The 22,361-nt window shown below is 29.2% G+C and overlaps 2 protein-coding genes and 7 non-coding genes across 9 annotated transcripts; 7 read left to right on the top strand and 2 right to left on the bottom strand.

Annotated features, from left to right (window-relative positions):
- Positions 1 to 2,625: 2,625 nt before the first annotated feature.
- On the bottom strand, positions 2,626 to 13,142 carry LOC124934253 (sanguinarine reductase). Its single transcript, XM_047474754.1, has 9 exons — positions 12,806 to 13,142; positions 12,137 to 12,249; positions 11,983 to 12,036; positions 11,814 to 11,898; positions 11,472 to 11,577; positions 3,535 to 3,621; positions 3,306 to 3,403; positions 3,064 to 3,173; positions 2,626 to 2,868 (listed from the first exon to the last, which is right to left on the bottom strand). The coding sequence occupies exons 1-9, from the start codon at positions 13,110 to 13,112 to the stop codon at positions 2,800 to 2,802; spliced, it is 1,029 nt and encodes a 342-aa protein (XP_047330710.1). The 5' UTR covers positions 13,113 to 13,142; the 3' UTR covers positions 2,626 to 2,799.
- On the top strand, positions 3,979 to 4,051 carry TRNAK-CUU. The gene has a single exon. It is a non-coding gene; the product is annotated as a tRNA-Lys (tRNA).
- On the top strand, positions 4,456 to 4,528 carry TRNAK-CUU. The gene has a single exon. It is a non-coding gene; the product is annotated as a tRNA-Lys (tRNA).
- Positions 4,943 to 5,015, top strand: TRNAK-CUU. Its single transcript has one exon. It is a non-coding gene; the product is annotated as a tRNA-Lys (tRNA).
- On the top strand, positions 5,406 to 5,478 carry TRNAK-CUU. The gene has a single exon. It is a non-coding gene; the product is annotated as a tRNA-Lys (tRNA).
- Positions 5,650 to 5,722, top strand: TRNAK-CUU. Its single transcript has one exon. It is a non-coding gene; the product is annotated as a tRNA-Lys (tRNA).
- Positions 5,897 to 5,969, top strand: TRNAK-CUU. Its single transcript has one exon. It is a non-coding gene; the product is annotated as a tRNA-Lys (tRNA).
- TRNAK-CUU lies at positions 11,228 to 11,300 on the top strand. The gene has a single exon. It is a non-coding gene; the product is annotated as a tRNA-Lys (tRNA).
- A 5,928-nt stretch (positions 13,143 to 19,070) lies between the features above and the next one.
- On the bottom strand, positions 19,071 to 21,964 carry LOC124934385 (THUMP domain-containing protein 1). Its single transcript, XM_047474909.1, has 7 exons — positions 21,801 to 21,964; positions 21,588 to 21,704; positions 20,655 to 21,119; positions 20,069 to 20,208; positions 19,865 to 19,985; positions 19,559 to 19,699; positions 19,071 to 19,467 (listed from the first exon to the last, which is right to left on the bottom strand). Exons 1-7 carry the CDS (start codon positions 21,876 to 21,878, stop codon positions 19,381 to 19,383), a joined length of 1,149 nt encoding a protein of 382 aa, XP_047330865.1. The 5' UTR covers positions 21,879 to 21,964; the 3' UTR covers positions 19,071 to 19,380.
- Between the last annotated feature and the right edge of the window lie 397 nt (positions 21,965 to 22,361).

Here is a 22,361-nt window from a genome sequence, read left to right as displayed (position 1 = left end):
TTATTAATCAAAATACTAAAATATTCTTTATTAAATTTTATTTATTTATTTTATATATATAATACTCTTTAAGTTATTTTATCAAAAATATTTATTATCTTCTCATAATCATCAACCATCATTATATTTTTCTCTTTCTAAATTTTTAAATAATTCTGATGCTTATAAGAATTTTAAGTTTATTTCTTCGTAACTATAAATTTTTTTTATATATTATAATATATATTATACTAAAAAATTAACTTTATATAATTTTTTATTTTGTTTATTAGAGAATATGATATTAAAAAAATTCTCCAAATATAAATGACACCAACGGAAGAGGAAAGATGAAGGTAAATGCATTTGCCATTCCTACATTTAAGGGTTTGTGATTTTTTTTTAAAATAAAATTTTATTATAAAAAATAAAAGTAGGTCATCTAAGTTTTTATTGGTTAAATAACTATAAAATAAAGATATTTTTTTTATGATGAATTGAATAGTAAAAACTATAATAGATCTTATTAAAGATTAAATGACACTTATTTTATTTATTTTTAATTAATGTTAATATATGTAAATTATAAAAGTAATAAAATGTTTTAAATACCCTCTTTTAAAAAAAGTATATATATTTTTATAAATGATCCACGCGTACTTGTGAAGATTGAATTATTATTATTATTATTATTATTATTATTATTATTATTATTATTATTATTATTATTATTATTATGTATACATGAATTTTTGCAATCAATCATGGAGGAGAGATATAAGTCTATAAATAAAGTTATATATATTATGCATATAGAAGTGATAGAAGATATAAATTGGAGAGTGAACTATGAGAGAGAAAATGAATAATTGGATATAGGGTCTCTTATTATATGTAAGTAAAATAATGAGTATTTAAAAAATATTATTTTAAATTAAGTATTCTTAAAAGAGAGAATAATGGAATCAAATAATTATAAGCATTTTAATTGGATTAATAGTTTGTAATTAATTCTTAATATAAGACTAAACAAACAACATAATCATTTAAATAATTTCAATACTAACTAAACATAACTTTATAAAAAGAATTTTTTCTCTAAATGAAAGATCTTTAATCTTTTGGTATATATATTAAATCACAATCTAATTTTTTTAATGGTTAAATTAATATAATATTGTTTTTATATTTAAATTTTATAAAAATAAAATAAAGATATTCTGATTGATGAATTGAATAATAAAAAATATAATAAATGAGTTATATTTTCTGAAAAAAAATAATAGATATTAATAAAGATTAAATGACACTTATTTTATTTATTTTTAATTAATGTTAAATATATGTAAATGATAAAATGTTTTAAATAACATCCTTTTATATATATATATATATATATATATATATATATTCCATGAAGATTTGAACTATTATTATGTAGACATGAATTTTTGCTCAAAATATGAGTCTCAACTTTAAATAAAATTATATATTACATAAATATAAAATAAATAAAATAAGGAGTACTTAAAAAAATAATTTAAATTATAATTCTTAAGTAAGAATAATATAATTAAATTATTGTAAGCATTTTAATTGCATTCATATATATTTTGTAATTAATTCTTTAATATAAGATTATATATATATATATATATATATATATATATATATATATATATATATATATATATATTAATAAATAAATCTCTTACTATAGATTTCATTAGTTTAGATATAAATGTTTTTTTATCTGAGAAAAGAATGAACTTTTAATTTGAGTACTCATATATTTTTAAATGTTTTATTTAGCTTTATGTAGTTTTATTTTATTTTTTTGTTTAAATATTCAATAAAAAAATAAAACTTACATTCTTATTGGTAAACTTCCTTTCAACTGTCTTCATATTTTGAAAATAATTCATAAATTTTGAAAATAATTCATAAATTTTAAACTTTTAAGAAATTAAATTATTAAAAAGTATTTTAGTGTAATTTTAAATTTAATATAACATTTTAATACTATTATCATTAATTGCATATTTTGTAATATTTTAATACTTTATTTTAAAATATGGACTATGATTTGAGAATAAAAAAAATTGTAAAATGAATTGTGGAAATATAGGGCTAGATATTCAATAAATCAATCACCAACCTTATATGGATCATATGTATATTAAAACTGTATAAAATTACAGCAATAACCAATATTTACTCTAGTCTCATCATCAATAAAAACACCAAAATTACACTTACATTTTATCAAATTTAAATAATTTAACCCATATAATTCACTTTCATAATATTCCTCTTAGATTTGTTTTTCAAATAAGTCTCTCTATTGGAAATTTTGTCAGTTATTGCATTCTATATCTTGAACAGATTTCATAGATATTATGTATGAACTATGAATCTACGATAAAATTGTTCTACCTGCTTGAGTCGGTGTCAAAATGAGATTGATGAAGGCATGAAGGCTATGGTCTAAATTCTGTTTTTAATAGTGTGATTTCGGATGTATCTAATTCTATCTAGTTACACTTTTTACATTCGAATCATTGAATATATACTTGCTTAGTTATTCATAAGCATCAATTATTCAAGTTTATAGGATCCATCTTGTCATTTGAACTACCTGGTAAATTTAGAGGATCCATCAAATTAACATAAATATTGACAGCTTGTAGAAGAATAATGCACACTTATATGCAGAAAACTTACAAAAACTATTTACATTATACCAAAAAGAGATCGATGGCTTACAGTGTATGTATACATTGCTGAGTATATGAACAGGATATGTTTGTAATTGGTTGATCATTGAAGTTGATGAGTGGCTTCAAACAGTTCTTGCCACTTGCCAGTATCATTTCCTGGTCCTTCACCCTGATTAAATTAGGATAAGATGATATATATATTTCAATAGTGTTGTATAACTTTGTTATTAAATGAATGTGCCTATTTGCAATTGAATTGACACATTCTGAAAGACTCTACAGATTTGGTTCTAAGAAAGAGCTTCTAAATAGAGTTCATCAATCAACATAAAATAAGATAAAGGAATATTTTTATATGATTTACCGGAATGGAGTTGATTTCGTAAATTTGGCCTTGAGTACTTTCGATGTCTAATGCTTGTATGCAAGCTTCAGCAACTATAATCCTGCTAACTTCACCTACAAGCTTATCTCCTGATTTTCATATAAAATCATAATAAGTGAATTAACATAGTTACTAGAAGGTTTATTTGAAAATTTAAAATACTTTGTGAATTACAAAATCTAGTTTATATCTGGATTAAAATCAAGATGAAAGATTCAAACCTTGGCCTAAAAGGACTGCGCGTCTTTCACCAGCTGTTGCTTTAAGCAAAGTGTTAAGATCGTATGATGTGTATGGTCCATCAGTTAATCTCCCTGGCCTGCAGAATTTAAGAATGTAAAATTGATCAGAAGTTCATGGCTAATCTCCAATCCAATAACTACATTAATAGACTTTCTCAACAAAACATAAAGGTGGTCTAAAGAAAAATAAGAAATAAGATTCATGAACCTGATTATGGTGTATGGAAGGCCAGATTTTATGACAAAATCCTCCCCCATCTTCTTATACTTCAGTACACCAAAGAGGTTCATGATACTGCAATCGAGAAACCAAAGTACATCAATTAAGTAAAGAGAAAGTAATGTTGTCATAAAAAATAAAACTCTAATCATCTATTTTATGTTTCATTAAAGTTTCTTACTGTCACTATGGATTAGTATTCCTTTTCTCAAAATAAAATTTGACCCGGAATGTAGGACTAAATAGATTACTATTTTTCAAAATAAGACCAGATATTGCATCAACTCATGTCACAAATGTTCAGAAGCTGAGATTATTTCTAGATAAAGTTAGAGGGTGTTTCATAACATCAAAGTTAACAACTTAAAATTAACACTAAAACTAATAGTCATATACAAAGTGGTTTTTGAATTTACATGAATATAATTAATAGCCCGTCTAGCTCAGTTGGTAGAGCGCAAGGCTCTTAACCTTGTGGTCATGGGTTTGAGCCCCATGGTGGGCGTTAATGTTTTATATCATTACTAGTTCATCGAAAGTGGGAATTAATGTTTTATATATGTCAATTCATAGTTCATTAGATGGTGAGAGTTATTTTTTTCAAACTCATAACCTTTCACATTGGACCTTTGTGGGTCGATGACTCATGATTGCATCAATATTAACTGCCCGTCTAGCTAAGTTGGTAGAGCGCAAGGCTCTTAACCTTGTGGTCAAGGGTTTGAGCATCATGGTGGGCGTTAATGTTTTACATCATTTAAATTCCTAGTTCATCGAAACGGTGGGAGTTAATCTTTTATATCATTTAAATTCCTAGGTCATTAGATGGTGGGAGTCATTTTTTTCAAATCATAACCTTTCACATTGGACCTTTATGGGTCGATGAATCAGATTGGTTTAATAGCAACTGCCCGTCTAGCTCAGTTGGTAGAGCGCAAGGCTCTTAACCTTGTGGTCATGGGTTTGAGCCCCATAGTGGGCGTTATTGTTTTATATCATTTAAATTACTACTAGTTCATCGAAAGTGGGAATTAATGTTTTATATATGTCAATTCATAGTTCATTAGATGGTGAGAGTTATTTTTTTCAAACTCATAACCTTTCACATTGGACCTTTGTGGGTCGATGACTCATGATTGCATCAATATTAACTGCTCGTCTAGCTAAGTTGGTAGAGCGCAAGGCTCTTAACCTTGTGGTCAAGGGTTTGAGCACCATGGTGGGCGTTAATGTTTTACATCATTTAAATTCCTAGTTCATCGAAACAGTGGGAGTTAATCTTTTATATCATTTAAATTCCTAGGTCATTAGATGGTGGGAGTCATTTTTTTTCAAATCATAACCTTTCACATTGGACCTTTATGGGTCGATGACTCAGATTGGTTTAATACCAACTGCCCGTCTAACTCAGTTGGTAGAGCGCAAGGCTCTTAACTTTGTGGTCATGGGTTCGAGCCCCATGGTGGGCGTTAATTATTTATATCATTTAAATTCTAGTTTCCCAAAACGTTGGGAGTCAATCTTTTATATCATGTCAATTCGTAGTTCATAAAGATGGTGGGAGTTATTTTTTTCAAATTCATAACCTTTCACATTGGATCTTTGTGAGTTGATGACTCATGATTGCATCAATATCAACTGCCCGTCTAGCTCAGTTGGTAGAGAGCAAGACTCTTTACCCATGGTGGGCGTTAATTATTTATATCATTTAAATTCCTGTTTCATTGAAACGTTGAGAGTTAATTTTTTATATCATGTCAATTCGTATTCATAAAGATGGTGGGAGTTATTTTTTTCAAATTCATAACATTTCACATTGGATCTCTTTGAGTCGACTCATGATTGCATCAATATCAACTGCCCGTCTAGCTCAGTTGGTAGAGAGCAAGACTCTTAATCTTGTGGTCATGGGTTTGAGCCACATGGTGGGCGCTAATAATATATATCATTTAAATTCCAATTAAATCAATACAGTGGGAATTAATGTTTTATATAATGATAATTCGTAGTTCATTAGATGATGGGATTTATTTTTTTCAAATTCATATTCTTTCACATTGGACCTTTGTGGGTCAATGACTCATGATTGCATCAATATCAATTGCCTGTCTAGCTCAGTTGGTAGAGCGCAAGGCTCTTAACCTTGTGGTCATGGGTTCGAGCCCCATGGTGGGCGTTAAGTTTTTATATCATTTAAATTCCTATTTCTTTGAAACGTTTGGAGTTAATCTCTTTTATATCATGTCAATTCGTAGTTCATAAAGATGGCGGGAGTTATTTTTTTCAAATTCATAACCTTTCACACTGGATCTTTGTGAGTCGATGACTCATGATTGCATCAATATCAACTGCCCGTCTAGCTCAGTTGGTAGAGCGCAAGGCTCTTAACCTTGTGGTCATGGGTTTGAGCCAAATGGTGGACGTTAATGATATATATCATTTAAATTCCAATTTCATCCATACAGTGTGAATTAATGTTTTATATCATGTCAATTCGTAGTTCATTAGATGATGGGATTTATTTTTTTCAAATTCGTATTCTTTCACATTGGACCTTTGTTGGTTAATGACTCATGATTGCATCAATATCAACTGCCCGTCTAGCTCAGTTAGTAGAGCACAAGGGTTCGAGCCCAAGGTGGATGGAACCAACCTTGCCCAAAATCCATCATAAAAAAATGGAGACGGACTCTACCATCAAAAAAATGGAAGAAGAGACCAAGGTGGCAGCAAAATGTTTCAAGAAGATCAAACTGTTCTTAGTCTTCTTCAAAATTCCCTTGATGCGCCTATTTTGAGGCTTAATTGTATTGTAAAACAACAAATGATCTTTGGGAAACTCTAAAAAACGTCAAGAAAATCATTAACAACCTTAGTCAAGAAGACACGCCGAGTTAGATATGCTGAGACATAGCACCGTGGATCAGGATGTGATCAATGAAAGAAAGGAGTAAGACAAAGTCTTTGGATAATTTTTCACCTTAAACCCGTCATTTAGATGAAGTGTGCTCACAAATTCAAAAGAAGGAAGTTTCATTCGACTTGTTTAACAACAGAGGAGATCTTCCAATGGCTAACAAAGTAGAGAATCCAACAACCAACAAAGGTGAATAGAGGTGTTTTAATCGGTTTGGGTTCTTCGAATTTTTAATTTTTTAAACAAATTTGAAAATTGAACCGAATATTTAAATTTGAATTCGGTCGAATATTCAGTTCAGACCAAATATTGAACATCCCTACACAAGTGTACTCTTTTTTACAATAATTGCACTTTCATTTTTATTTTTATCTTCCCTATTAACAAATTTTAGGGATTAAAGTCTTAGAAATTATGAAGGTCTAGCGACTGACCTAATTTAATATGTAATAAAATATATAATTATTTAATTATATCTAATAAATTATATAATATATAATAAAAATGAATTCGGTTTTCGGTTTAGTCTTCGAGTTGAAATCTAAACTCGAAAATTAATATTTAAATTCGAATTGGTTTAAAATTCGATTCGAAAACAAAAAATGTAATTCGAATTCGGTTTATTCGAATTTAATTTATTCGAATTCGGTGAATACAAATTCAGTTAGATATTCAATTCAGACAAATATTGAACACCCTTAAAGGTGGATACTAAGGTAAGAACTTCATTAAAGACTACAAACCACCATGGTGCACCCTTTGTAAGAAGAAAGGTCACCTAGTTGAAAATGTTACATACTCCATTAACACCTAAGACCAAGTTTACCAAGGACAAACATTTCTCAAAGAGGTTGGAAGCGGTCAAGCTTAAACCGACTCATCTAAACAAATGGAAAAAAATGGCAATGACAACATCTCATGGTAATCTAGTGAGGAAATCAGACATGTAGTCTCTCCTCAAAGCAATCGTCAATATAAATCAATACGATATCACTTTATCTGCCTCTAAGCTAAGCAAAACCTTGGTAATAGATTTTGGAGCTTCCCATCATATGATTAACAATCAGGATCTATTAACTAATATTAAACCTACAAATGAAAATGTCGTAATTGCAAATGAGGATAAAATACTGGTTAGAGGCGTATGAGAACTGAAATTATTTGAAAAAACATCTAATGCTTTTTATATGTCAACTTTCACTTCTAATTTATATACTATAAAAAATGACCGTAATGATTTCAATTACTACACTATATTTGATCCTAATGATGTGAAACTGAAAAGTTGTTTGAAGAAGGAGACACTAAGGGAGACTTATATATTTTAGAGAATCTTTAATCAAGCAATCAAGCCATATCTTTTAATTCATGCTTAGATAATAATGCCTTGTGGCACTCCGGATTAGGTACTCTAGAGCTCTTGAATTATGTTGCCTAGTATCTCGTTTAAAAATACTAGTTGTGAAGCATATATCTTAAGGAAGTATTGCAAAAATGTTTCCACTAAGCCCTCTATTATATATGAAAAATGTTTCGACTTAGTACACTCTGATGTATGGACCTCACCTTGTCTATCTAGAGATAATAAAAATATTTTGTCACCTTTATAGATGAAAAATCTAAATACACTTGGTTACCTTTGCTTTCATCTAAAGATAAAGTATTTGATGTTTTTCTCAACTTTCATAACTATGTTACTAATCAGTTTAGTGACAGAATTAAGGTACTAAGATCGGACAATGGTGGAGAATACACAAGCCATAAATTCAAAGAACATCCTAGCTAAACATGAAATTATACATCAAACGAGTTGTCCATATACGCCTCAACAAAATGGAGTTATTGGAAGAAAAAAAAACTACTTTTTATGAATGGAGCAAGGTCAATGATGTTTGACTCGCATGTGCCAAAGAGATTCTGGGGAGATTCTGTAATGACTGCATGCTATCTCATCAACAAAATTCCAACTAGAGTATTGAGAGATACATCTCCATTTGAGATACTAAACAAAATGAAAACCTCTCTTGATTTACAAGTTTTTGGTGTGTGTGCTTTGTTTTGATACCAGGTGATCAAAGAACCAAGTTGGATGCTAAAAGCACACATAGTATCTTCCTAGGTTACTCAACAACACAAAAGAGATATAAGTGTTATGATTTGATCAACAATAAGCTTTCGGTGTCTAGAGAGGTGAAATTTATGAAAAATCAAGGATACTATGACAAAATGGAGTGGGGAAATATTAAGGATCTCGCCAGCTCTAGATCAGATAGAATGGAAAGTCTTCGATCTCAACCATTTAGTATCAGGACTAATTAAGAAAATACTAGTACTCAACCAAATCAAAATGAAAATCTGGAGACTAATTCAGAAAATTTAGTGGAATCATATCAAAATGATGAGTCTCCAGATCAAGTTGAGTGGGAGACTGAAAGTGAACCTATTATAGATCAACATCAAGCTCCGGATTAAGTGAAGAATCAGTTGAAGAAATCATTTCAAGTGGAAGAATCAGTTAAAGAAACACTAAACAGATTTGGCTCGAACATTGGAAGTATTACAACAATCAAGCTATTGCTCATCCAATACAAACGGTGTGTTCACTTGATCTTTTTTTATCAGATCATCAAACATTTATTGGAAAGATTGATCTACATCACATACCTCAAAACTATAAAGAAGGAAGAAGCTAGGGAGAGAAAAGAATGGGTTGCAGCAGTTGATAATGAAATTGGTGTCAAGAATATAAACTATATACTTGAGATGAAGTTGGGTTACCTCCGAGAAAAAAAGTTGTGAGCTCAAGATGGATCTTTACAATCAAGTACCTAATTATAAGAGGGTTCACGCAAAAACTATGGGAGGATTACAAGGATACTTTTGCACCTGTAGAAAAACTTCACACAATTAGAGTTATTTTGTCCATTGTTACCAACCTTTCATGAGATTTGTAGTAAATGAATGTGAATAATGTCTTTTTACAAGGAAAATTGGAAGAAGTCTACATGAGGCTTAGGAAACAATTTATGGACTCAAACAATCTCCAAGGGCGTGCTATCACAAGCTCAACTCGACACTCAAGGATAAATGTTTCAGCAGATCGGAAGCTAATCACACCGTATTCATCCTTCAAAGTCTTGAATGCATCATTATTGTCTTGGTTTGTGTGGATGACTTGATCATTTCAGGTAGTGATCAAATATGTATTCAAAAACTAAATCCTTCCTAAAATTGTTGGGTATTGTCATACGTATTATGTGTATTATGTTGGAGATACCATTGATAGAAAATCAACCATGGGCCATTGCACTTTCATAGAAAGCAATCTAGTTACTAAATGGAAGTCTAAAAACAGAAGGTGGTGTCAATATCGGACTATGTGAAAGTTAATAAATGAGTTGATATGGCTGAAGACGCTCATCAAGGATTTATGTATAGAATCATCAACTCTAATCACTATGCATTGTGATAATCAAGTGACAATCCATATAGCAACAAATCCAACCTTTCATGAGAGAACAATGCATATAGAGGCTGACTGCCACAGAGTAAAGAGAATATTGAAGGAGTAACATTGTCGTGTTTTACAAGGAGCGATAACCAATTGGTTGACATATTCACCAAGGTCGCTAGCCTCAAGATTTGCAACCACATCTACAGCAAACTTGGGCTAGTAGATCTCTCGAGACCTTGATCCGCTTTCCTGTGAAGACCATACTTTTTTTCCCTATCAAAGTTTTGTCCCAAAGGTTTTTCCTTGATAAGGCTTTTAATGAGGTGATACTCAGGATGCTCCAAACTTAACATTCACTACAATCATCTGGCTAAATTTGAGGGGAAGTATTGATCAAAAAGTTCTAAAAGGTTATAGGCCTTATTCAACCATTAGTCAAAATGAGCCTTTTTTTTCAAATATAAAATAATATATTTGTAAGATATTATAACAAATTCTATAAATTGTGATATCATTATTATATTATTATATTAGTTTCCAAGTTGATTATAATGTCTATATAATAGACATACCATATGTTTCTCAATAAACCATCAAATACAATTTCTCTTTCTCATATTCTAACATACTTTTCCCCATTCTTTCTAGTTTAAGACATAATTTATGCTGGTTGAAAAGTGAATATTATCAAATGAAGAAAACATGTTTTATATCTTGATACTAGCTTTTCATAAGAGATGAAATATGCAATTGGAATCAAGAATGGTGCCTGTATGAAAAACTAGTGAGATCTGAATCTGATTCTAGCTTTTCCTTTTGAGCAGGTACCAAGTTATTTTTCGTCACATGTTGAGAAAGATTCACAAGAGACGAGATTGGAGTAGGTATGCATGTATCTTTTTGAATAAAAGGTATGATTATTTTTTGTTCTGAGTTATGATATTCAATTTCTCCGCTTGAATATCATATTTTGAATAATTGTATGGATCTTAAAAAATAAAGGTGACATTGAAATATTTGTCTCAAAAAAGTGACAGCAGTTGATAGATCGCATTAGTTTGGGAATTAGGATGAACTAGTCTAAAAAAAGATACAAATAAAGGTTGCATTTGCCTTAGACTTAGTATCCTTTTTTGAGACTAGTGCACAATTCCAAAGCAAATGCATTTGATAAAGCTAGGGTCAAGATTTTCCCATTGGGATAAGAATTTGGTGAGGAAAAGATTGATAGGACTTTAGAAGTGGATAATGCAAACATTAAGGAAAGGGTAGCTCATTGAATTGACTATACTTGGTTAAGAATATCACCAGCCCGTCTAGCTCAGTTGGTAGAGCGCAAGGCTCTTAACCTTGTGGTCATGGGTTCGAGCCCCATGGTGGGCGTGATTTTTTGCTTCAGTCATGTACACTCACACTTGGCAACATCATATTTAACTTTTCAATTAACATACTTATTCTCAGATCTGCCTAATGAATTCATATTTCTCCTGATCTATTATGATAAAGAAGGAAAAGGAAGGTACTTGATAAAATTCATGTATAGAAAGAACATACCTCCATGGTATCTCATTGTACTTTGTAACTCCAATTGACGATACAAGGACGATCCTCTTTAGTGATGAAGGCAAGACAGAAACAAGATTTCTCACACCTTCCCAATCTTTAGAGATATATGCAGGAAAACAACATCAAACCATCAATAATTTTTTTCCATACATCATGAATAATTAAATTGCATAATAAGATAATGACATTATTGTTATGGATTAAGATCTAGACAACCATCATATACTAAAGCAGGGACGAGAAGAAGGATTTAAATTGTATTTTGAAACATCTTTATATTAATCTTTAACTTTTCAAATAAACATATAGCTTTAATGAATTTTTCCTGACCTACTCTTTCTGGGGTATTATCTCCATCCCATCTCCGAGATGGGAAAGCTGTAGTTCCCGTGCAGCAAATGACATGAGTGACACCCTGTTAAGAAATATGTCCAATTAGTACCTTGAATATCTAATGATTTTGACAAGACCTGAAAAAGATGGATACAAAATCACAAACCTCAAACATAGTTGGATTGAGTTCCTTTGGGTTTCTAGTGTCTCCTTTGCAAACCTAACAATGTTAATACCACCACAGAAAAAAATATTCATATACAATGATGTATGGAAAGTAATTCCTCATGCATAAATCAATGATGAATGGAAAACCATACTTGAAGTTTTTCCTTCTCATGTTCACCAAAAAGTGTTGATGCCTTCTCAGGATCTCGAAGCAATAAACAAGATTTTATATTTCGGCTAAGCAACGATGCAACAACCAACTGTCCTGTAAGTTTGAATATGATACTTGTGTTAAACTAAAAATGTACTGTAACTGGAAATAGACAAAATTCTTGTTAAACATGAAGGAAACCAGAGAAAGTAAGCAAATTCATTTAAACAATCAACATTAAACCCTAAATCTGTCCAAAAGATCCAACACTTCCCACACAAAATGCTCTCATTCAGATTAAACCCTAACTGAAATTATAGCTTTCCTGTAATTTTGCATCCAAATGCAAGGGAATTATATACTTACAACTCCAGTTATTCATAATCATATCATCTATATCTATGAACAATCACTAACTATATACTCTTTCATTCAAAACCTATATGAAACAGTTAGAATTTGCTTTGCTTCAATGAAGTCACAATTAATGAAGAAATAACACGCATAACAGTCTTACAGATTGCTAATATTTCCAATAAAGGTATAATTTCATTTAATACATTAAAGTAACTATTACATGCATAAATTCGTTAACTAATTTCCATATGAATAACACGATGATGATGATGATATACAGAATACTATAAGTTTTAGGACTAGATATATATACCAACTCCGCCGGTGCCTCCTACTACGAGAACGACCTTGGAAGATGCAGGATTCGTGGTTTCTGAATCATTTATCGATTCCGGCACTGAGGATGTAACTATTTGTTGTTGTTGTTCGACTGCATAACAAAGTAGTGACGAAGGTGATGATTTCTCTCTGGAGATGGAAATTCCGGAGAGAAATTTACCGAAAACGGAAGATCTAGGATCAATAGTAGAAGGAAGATGTACTTTCCGATGAACTTTTGAGAGATTTTCCGGCGGAAATTGATAGCCGGCGAGCGAAGTTAACGAAGCTGTGGAAGCCATAATTGAACCAGAGAAAGGAGAAAGAAACTCCACAAGTTAAAATGTGGATGTGAATTCATAGAAACTTGATAGCTCATATTTACTATAATGCCATCACTATATTTTTGTTTTTTTGGTTATTATTATTATTAATTTTATTTAATTCAAATTAAATTATTAATTATATTTATTAATTATTAAATTTATTTTGTTTTTAAACATTTTATTCCGTCTTTAAAATTAATCAAGAATATATATATATATATATTTATCCAAAACATAAGTAGGTGTCTTCTTCTGATAATATTTATCCTTATAAATAAAATAACATGATTAAATATGAATTTTTATAAATTAAATAAATGTCTCATTTATAAAATTATAAAATAAAATTCTAATTTAAACTAAACTATATTTTCTCATAAAAAAATATCTACTACTTTTAATTTTATTAAATAAAAAATTAATTATCAATTTTATAAAATTAATAATATATTAATTTTAATTTTTTAGTGAAAAATATCTGTTACTAGTAATAAAATTTACATATTTATAGTTGTATACTAAATTATTTAAAAATAATTTTAAATTACTCTAAAATTCTTAAATAAAATAACAAACTTTATCAAACAAAAACTAAATAACTTATAAAATAATTATTATAAATAAAAAAATATACCTTAATAAATATCCTATACTTTTTATTAATTTTAATCTCAAATTTTAAAATCAATAAAAGGTGTATTTATCATCGTAATATATTATAGTAATCATGAAAATTTTATTTTGTCTGATAAAAAATATATATTATTTGATAATTATGTTTACTTCTTTTTTTAAATAATCTAAAGATTTATTTTAAAAAATAATTGTGTCTAGTTTTCTTTTTAAAACCTTTTATTTAATTCAATCAACATTTTTTATAAATAAAAAAATACAATAATCTAAAAAATAGTTTAAAACAGAAATTATCTAAAACTATTATATGTACTAAATTATTTGAAAAATCAAATTATTGTCATAATCACATGCATACAAATAAAACATATAATAACTCAGCAACAAAAAAATTGTTTAAAAGACAAAATCAAAATAATAATAATAATAATAATTAAGTTTAATGTTAACTAAAAACGTATTAACTTATAAAAATTATTGTAATTTTATAATTAAAAAACAAATTATAAACATAAAATAATTTATACATTATTTCTTTGAAAAATATATAAAAATCAGTTTTGATTTTTCAAAATTATGATTACTAAAGAGATTATAAGTAAAATATTAGTTTTTATAAGTGTAATTTATTAGTGATTTCAAGGTCCTTATATGTATTTTTTTTATTATAAAAACAAAATTGATGAGCAATGTTGAATTTGAAAGGTAAAATCATATCAAAATAAAGTTGAGTGGAAAAACACAAATTGTTTTCAATAAAAATTACAAACTATACACAAAATTTATAGTTACTTGAATATAATTATAAGTGTTTTAATTTAAATCTACAAATTAATTTTGACATAAAAGTTTCAAATTTAATTTTATAAACTAAATAATGCAGCCTTCTATTACCAAAAGCCATCCTTATCAAATCCAATTCAATCACATAAAAAAAATCATTCAATAGAGACAAAGGAACACAAAGAAATTGATTTGTGATCGATATTAAAAAAATTATCGACGAGTTTGAAAAATCTGAGACGCTCTTTGAAAGTTGATTTTGAAAACGTAAGTGAGTGAAATTAATTTTAAGGTTATTGAAAATTTAAAGTTGAAAATTGAGACTTTATAGACGACTCCATAACTTACTTTCCCGTATAATCTGAGAGAGATTGAAAGTTTTTTAATGGGAAGTCGCCATAGGGCTTCTTTATATTTTTCAGCCTAGAAGTTGTAGGAGACTCGAACTTAGTCATTTCACAAGCTAATGGTGAATGACAAGTAAAATGAGAGAATTTCAAACCCTACCATCAACACTTACCGACTCTAATGGCTAAGTTTGAACATGTGACATTCACGCACGCTCCAATGAGTCAAAATTGATTCACAGACGCTTTGGCCATGTTAGCAGCCATGACGCAAATCTCAGAAGGAAACAAGATCAAACCTTTAAAGATTCGTCAAAAAAAGAAAGAGACTTCGAGTAGAGGATGATTGGCAACACTAAAGTGGCGGACAAACCTTGGTTCGAATCTCTACAGAATTACGTCGACCATTGAGAGTATCCTTCACACTTCCAGAAGAAAGAAATGAGAGTTTTACGCTAATATGCAACCAACTATGTGCACTGAGAATAGGAGCGATCAATCAGCACATTAAGATTATGGAGCGACGCATATAATTAGCACACTGAGTTCATGAGCGATGTATCAATCCAAGTAAACGCAATCAGCAAACTAAGTCAAGATGTGTACTCACGTACAATCCAAATATTAGGTGAGGTGTGTAGAAAATATAGTCAAAACAACACCAAACTCGATTTACACGATCGATAAACCATAAGGGATGTATATTTTAAACAAAGATGAATCGTCAACAAATGGATGATAAACCAACTTTGAAGAATTAAGAGTAATTAGACGAGCAAGTTTGTTCTCTTTTCAATCAAGAAATCCAAAATAAACTATAAATTGGGTATTTTCAAAAACACATGTGTCTATGTTCAAACTTGGACATGCATTTTCCGAAATCGAGTATTTTCTACAAATTTTGTCAAAAAAGAGGACATTCTGTGGACACTCATTTTCACTCCCCAATTTTTATAATTTATAAATAATAATTTTTAAAATAATTGAATTTTTAAAATTAATTGATTTTAGATTTGGATAAAGTTAATGTAATTAGTATAAGTTACTGAAACACAAGAGTTTTATCATTGTTAATATATTTAAAAAGTTAATGTAATTAGTATTGGTTACTGAAACACAAGAGTTTTATCATTCTTAATATATTTAAGGTGATTTATCATTTAATATAATCTTAAATAATAAAATAAATTTTTAAAGAGAAAATCTTTTTTTTACTATTAATAAAATATTGTTTAAGTAATTTGTTTAATTGAATTTTTGATTAAATAAGTTATTATGTAAAAGAATTTTAATTAATTAAATCATAAAACAAATAATAAAATTTGATGTGACTTTTTTTTTTACTTTTTTATATGGAGAAGTTACTTGTATTTATAATGTTTTTTAAATAAGTAAGAGTCTCAACGAGGAGGAGTTACTTATTTTTTAAAAGAATTTTAATTAATTAAATCATCTTAAATATAGAATAAGATAATAAAATTTGACAATGAAACGTTTTTTTAACTTTTATAAGAGAAGTTACTTGTTTTTTAATGTTTTTTCCCAACCACATAACATGGGGAAATTTGACGATGATAGGGATATTTCCAAATTTAGCATGATAAATTTTGCAAAGGTAATCTTTTACTATGAGCAAAAAGACACTTTTACCCTTAATTAAAAAAGGTTTAGTTATTTCTCTCTCTTCATTCAGTTTCTTCCCCGACCCTTTCTCTCATTTCAGTTTCTCTCCCGACGATCAAAGCGAAGCAACGAAACGAAGAAAGCCCGATCAAGGCATTCTGGCATTACCTCGGGGAGTTGATCGATCGACTTCCTTCATTTCGTTGCTTCGCTTTGATCGTCGGGGGAGAAACTGAAATGAGAGAAAGGGCCGGGGAGAAACTGAAACGAGAGAAAGGCTCGAAAGAGAAATTGGAATGAGGAAAGAGAGGGATAAATGGTTGAGGAAAATAATTAAACCTATTTTTTTTAATTAAGGGTAAAAGTGTTTTTGCTCCTGATAAAAGGTTACATTTGCAAAATTTATCATGCCTATGCTAAATTTGAATATATCCCTATTATCAGAGTTATTTGTCAAATTTCCCCAGAAAATAAGAAGAAGTTACTTCTTTTTTTTAATTTAAAAAAATAAAAATTAACCCCAACTATGAATGATTTCAAAGACTATGCAATTTTAATTAAATTAAAATAATTGAAAATGTCAAAAGCCTTTCTTCATAACGTTAAGATGGAGCCTTGGCGTTTTCCATACCTCTTCTAGAACCGAATCCCTAAGCAAACACCGAAAGCCTAAAATTATTTCCTTTAGAATTTGTGTTTTTATTGTAAATATGTAATTTAAATTAAAAAAATATATATAAAAAGAAAACAGAAACTTTCTACTTCTTTTTTTTTTAAATCAAAACCGAAAATCATGAAAATTAGCCTAAAATTTATAGTTTTTTAGTCATATTGCGTTTTAAAAATCTAGAAATAAATTCCGTTTGCACTCATCTAAATTATTTTAAAAATAAATAGATTCAATCCAAGTCAAAACTAAACTTAAGTTTTTAAAACAACACTTAACCGAGGATGAATCTTAATGTTAAAATTTATCGGTCATGTCCTTTAAAAGTGAAGTAGAGTCGAAAACGGTCTGGGCTATTCTAAATTATGACTCAAATGATTCATTTAACACATAATTTAGAATAGCTCAACCGATTTCGACTCTACTTCACTCTTAAAAGAAATAACATATACATTTTAAGATTAAGGTTATTCTCAGTCAAGTCTTGTTTTAAAAACTTAAGTTTAGTTTTGGCTTGGGCGGAATCTATTTATTTTTAAAATAATTAAAATGAGTGCAAACTAAATTTATTTCTAGGTTTAGGTTTTTAAAATACAAGAAAAATATAAATCTTATTCTAGTTTTTATGTTTTCAATTTTGAAAAAAAAATAAAAAGTTTCTGTTTTCTTTTTGTTCTTTTATTTAGATTACATATTTACAACTATAACACAAATTCTAAACATCAAACTTACGGAAATAATAAATGTAATCAAATAGAAAAAGCAAATCACAATTCAAATTCAAATAAAAGAAAAAAAAAACTTACAATAAGAACGGGCTCTTTTGTTGGTGGGATCAAAAGAGAAATCTCCTAAGCAAGACACACAACCCAGTTGTTGCTTACTTTGTTTTCTTAGAGTTTCGGTTATGGAAAAAATTTTGAAGAAGAAAAGTTGTATTTTGTAAAGTGTTAATAAGTGATATTTATAGGAAAATAATAGAAAACATAGGGTTGAAACAATATATCTATTTAATGTATTTAAAATTGCCTAGTCCAACCATTCCTAGTCTTAAGGGATTGAATTTTTTTTTAAAAATTGGAGGACTCTTCAACCACCGTTTACTTTGGATTTTGACCGTTTCCCTTCTATCCTAAAAAAAAATTAAAAAAATAAAAATAAAATTAAAACAAACCCCTAATTAAGAAAACGATTAAATCGTGATATTTTAATTAAATGAAAACATACAATTAAACTAAGTATGCAATGAAAACAAAATAATCTAATTTAATTAATAAAAATTAAATAACAAATAAAAATTAAATTTGAAAATTTCGTTAATAAAAGTTCAAAACCGTTTTCATACAAAATTTTATTATCTTATTTTATCTAGGTTTAAAATAATTTAATTAATTAAAATCATTTTATATAATAACTTATTTAATTTAAAGATTCAATTAAACAAATTCCTTAAACAAAATATTCAAAATTTAGTTAATGCTTAACAAAAAAAATGATTTCCTTTTTAAAAATTTATTTTATAATTTAAGGTTATATTAAATGGGATGAAATCCATTGTGTTTCCATAACTTAAGTTAATTATCATCCTAACTTTAATGAAATTCAAAATCAATTATTCTTAAAAATTCAATTATTTCAAAAAAATTATTTATAAATTAAAAAAATTTATGAGTAAAAAATGAGAATTTACATGAATAATATGATTTTCTTTACTAGAATCAATGCCGTTAATAAAAACATTGTTTTTTTGAGTCTGGATATTTCACATCAATTATAATATATTATTGGGAGAGGTGATATATTAACACAACATTTCCTCCCCAATTCCCTCATTATAATATATATAAAAGATTTTTTTTTAATTTAACAATTTCACTATTCGAAATTAGATCAAACAAAAAAAACATAAAAATTGATATAATTTAATCCACTTTTCATCTAATAATATAATCTAACTCAAATAATCCTACTTTAAACCAGCCCCATTCCATACAAAAACACGGTAAAACTTCAAAACCATCACCAACATAATAAGATCTTTAAGCCTATCATTAAAAAACTTGTTCAATAAATACTATTTGTAACCAGAAATAAAAAACAAAAACATTAGTGTTGAAGACGGGTCAAGAACCCTAATTTTATAACTTTAAGTCATGGCCAAGATAAATAATGCTTAAAACAACAAAATACTCTATGGTTTGGTCGAGCTCGTCAATTGCCTTATATTATACTTCGCCAATTCCTTATACTTCTCAACGATTCCAATAGAACAGACTGTCTGTAGAAATAAATAAAATAAAATAGACCTTTGAATAAGATGAAACAAAATTTCCATGTAATCAAATCCGAGAAAGGGAAAGTAAACTGACCTTAGCAATTTGGACGACAATAGTCTTATTTGGGTTGGTAAGATCGACCTTGTGGGGTGCGGGTACAGATTTTGCAACAGCATCGATAATTTTCATTCTATCTATACCTGTATTTGCTCGGGCTTCAAACAGCACAGCGTACTATAAAAACAAGTTAGAATTTCGAGTTAAAAAACTACCATGAATCTAAAAGCATTAATCTCCTTCCCTGGATTCTTGGCATAAGCAATAACAAGTATTAAATCATCACTACTCATATTCGACATTACTATCCATATAGATAGACCAATCTATTTGTCAACTTACCTTTTCCGCAGTTTCAGCTTCTGCAGGGAAGTATTTTGCAATGAGCGGTTCAATTGATTTTGTGATTTCTTCTTCTGAAGCATAGCATGTTACTTCTACTGGTAGCACTCTTAACAAGAACCTAAGAAAATAGATAACTTTTGAGGGCTATGAAACTCTTCGTAAACAATAGTTGATATCTTGAAAAAAAATACAATTAAAAACCTTGATATATGTTTTTTAGTTGAGGAAATTGATGTCATCATGTGTTCTGCTAGCTCCTTGGGGGTTGGATCCCCGCCAAACTTTTTCATTTGAACAAAGACAACCCCATTGCATCCAGAATCAAGACCATTAAAGCGTCTCTGAGAAGGAGCAAAGCATGTCATTATCACAAAGGGAAAGGGAGAATAATATGCACAACAAGTAAAATAAATAGAAATTAACTAAAGAAGCTGCAAATGTTCATATAGTTTGCTATAAATGGCATCTTCTTAATAAGCTTCTAAGGGAAAAATAAATCGATTTGTTCTCTTTTTTGGATTAAAGCTTCCACATAAGGCACCGACTCAGTGCAGCTCAAGTAGTAAGAGTGGCCTTCTCTTTCACAATTAATGGTATATTTCTTTAGTTCTAGTGAAAGTAGGTTTAATAACTATCATGGCTTCTTTGCTAGATTTGTCAACTTCAAGCTGTGTCTAACGGGATAGTAATTTATCATAGAGTTTCAGCCCCTAATAAGATAACAGACAAAAGCTTTACCTTTAAAAAGTATAACACATAAATGAAGATAAATAATTGACCCTCTCACCTTGCTCTTATCACCCAATTCTTGAATCTCCTCTTCAATAAGTTTGTCTATTGATTTTTCCTCTTTATCAATAGTAACATTTCCAGCCTTCAGTAAATCCGTGTCTAAGCATTGTCTTTTTGGCGGAGGCTCTTCCCCTTCAACTGCCGTAGACTTTTGGCACTGACCATCATCTGTACTATCATTCACATCCTTGGCCAATTTATCATCTGTGGCTGCACCATCCTGCTTATCAGGAGTTGAAATTTGAACGGTTTGATTTCCATGATTTGGATCGTCAGTTCCATCAGTGCTTGCCTCCTTCTCTTTCTCTTTCTCCTGGCCTTCATCATTCTCATCACCCTCATCATCACTACTGGAAGAATCTGAACTAAATTTTATCTTCTTATTCATAGGCTTCTCCAGAATGTGTCCAAGTTTCTTGGCATGGCCAAAACTAGGCAGATCAGTAAGCTCTTCATAAAACTGCAACCATAGATAAGGAAACCGAATAATTTCATGTAAATGCCCAATGTCGTTTAATGAAAGGCGCAACTAAGCCATTGTAATCCAGAAAAGTAAATTCATATCCCAACAAACTATGCAGTCTAATTTTTTTTCTCTTTTCTGCAAACTGCTTAAGAATGTGTTTTGCGATCCACTCTCGATTTCAATAAAAAATTGACCTTTTTAAAAAAAAAAAAAACATATATGCACGAAGAATGCAAAATTATACATGTGTCAATTCAACTCAGAGAGAAAATGCATATGATGAATGGCCTTTATTCAATTAATATCATCATCCTAATTCCTACATCTAGCAGAATGAACAATTATTATCGATAAATTAAAGTTCAATTGAAATACAGAAAGAATGAAATGACTTGAAAGAACAACTTTAGTAAGCAAAAAAGAATCGATCAATTGCGATGAAGAAAAATGAAGAGAAATTACAGAATCGAGAACGTTCACGGCTTCCTGAGAGGCTTGGCGTTCTCTACCCCCATCACAAGTTATGAAGAATCCCTGCACTCCAGGTCGCAACGGATAGGAACCTTTCCTCGCTGGTTTCTGAGATACAGTCAAAGAGAGAACAAAGGCGGTTATTATTGAATGTCAATCGATCATGCGTAATGAAGAGATGAAAAAGAGAAAACGAAAGCTCACATTACGCTGAAGGAATCGCTGTTTCCCCTTCTTGTTGCCTCTGTCACCACCGGCATTCGATTTGGCTTCAGCTCCCATTACAGTATAGAGAGAGAGAAAGAGAATTACAGTAGTAACAGTTCAATTGCAAACCCTAAATCCTGAATTGTTCTTAAGTCGTAACTGCAGAAAGTAAATGGGGAAAACCCTTAAGCCTTAGAGAAAGAAGTATTATATAGGTCTCAAATTTATTACTTATTCTCAAATGAACCCATAAATTCTTAAATGATCAAATGTAAGCTTGTTTGATGTGAGGTTATTTGGATTTAATTATCTAAGTCAATTATATTTTTAGTAATTAAATTACTCAAGTTTTCAACTAAAATATCAACTCTTATGAATAACTATTTTAATACTTTAATATAATAATTTATATTTTCGTCAAAATCGAATTTTGTTCAAATATCATCAAAATTAATAGTCTAATTAGAATATTAAAATGTTAAGGTGATTTTTCTCTAATTTAACCCATAATTGACCACTCACAATAGTGAGATACTAATAAACATTATTAAATATATA

Source organism: Impatiens glandulifera, chromosome 4, assembly GCF_907164915.1.
Source record: "Impatiens glandulifera chromosome 4, dImpGla2.1, whole genome shotgun sequence".
NCBI classification, from domain to species: domain Eukaryota; kingdom Viridiplantae; phylum Streptophyta; class Magnoliopsida; order Ericales; family Balsaminaceae; genus Impatiens; species Impatiens glandulifera.
The sequence above is the reverse complement of the archived record's forward strand: the minus strand, read 5'-3'. Positions and strand labels throughout refer to the sequence as shown.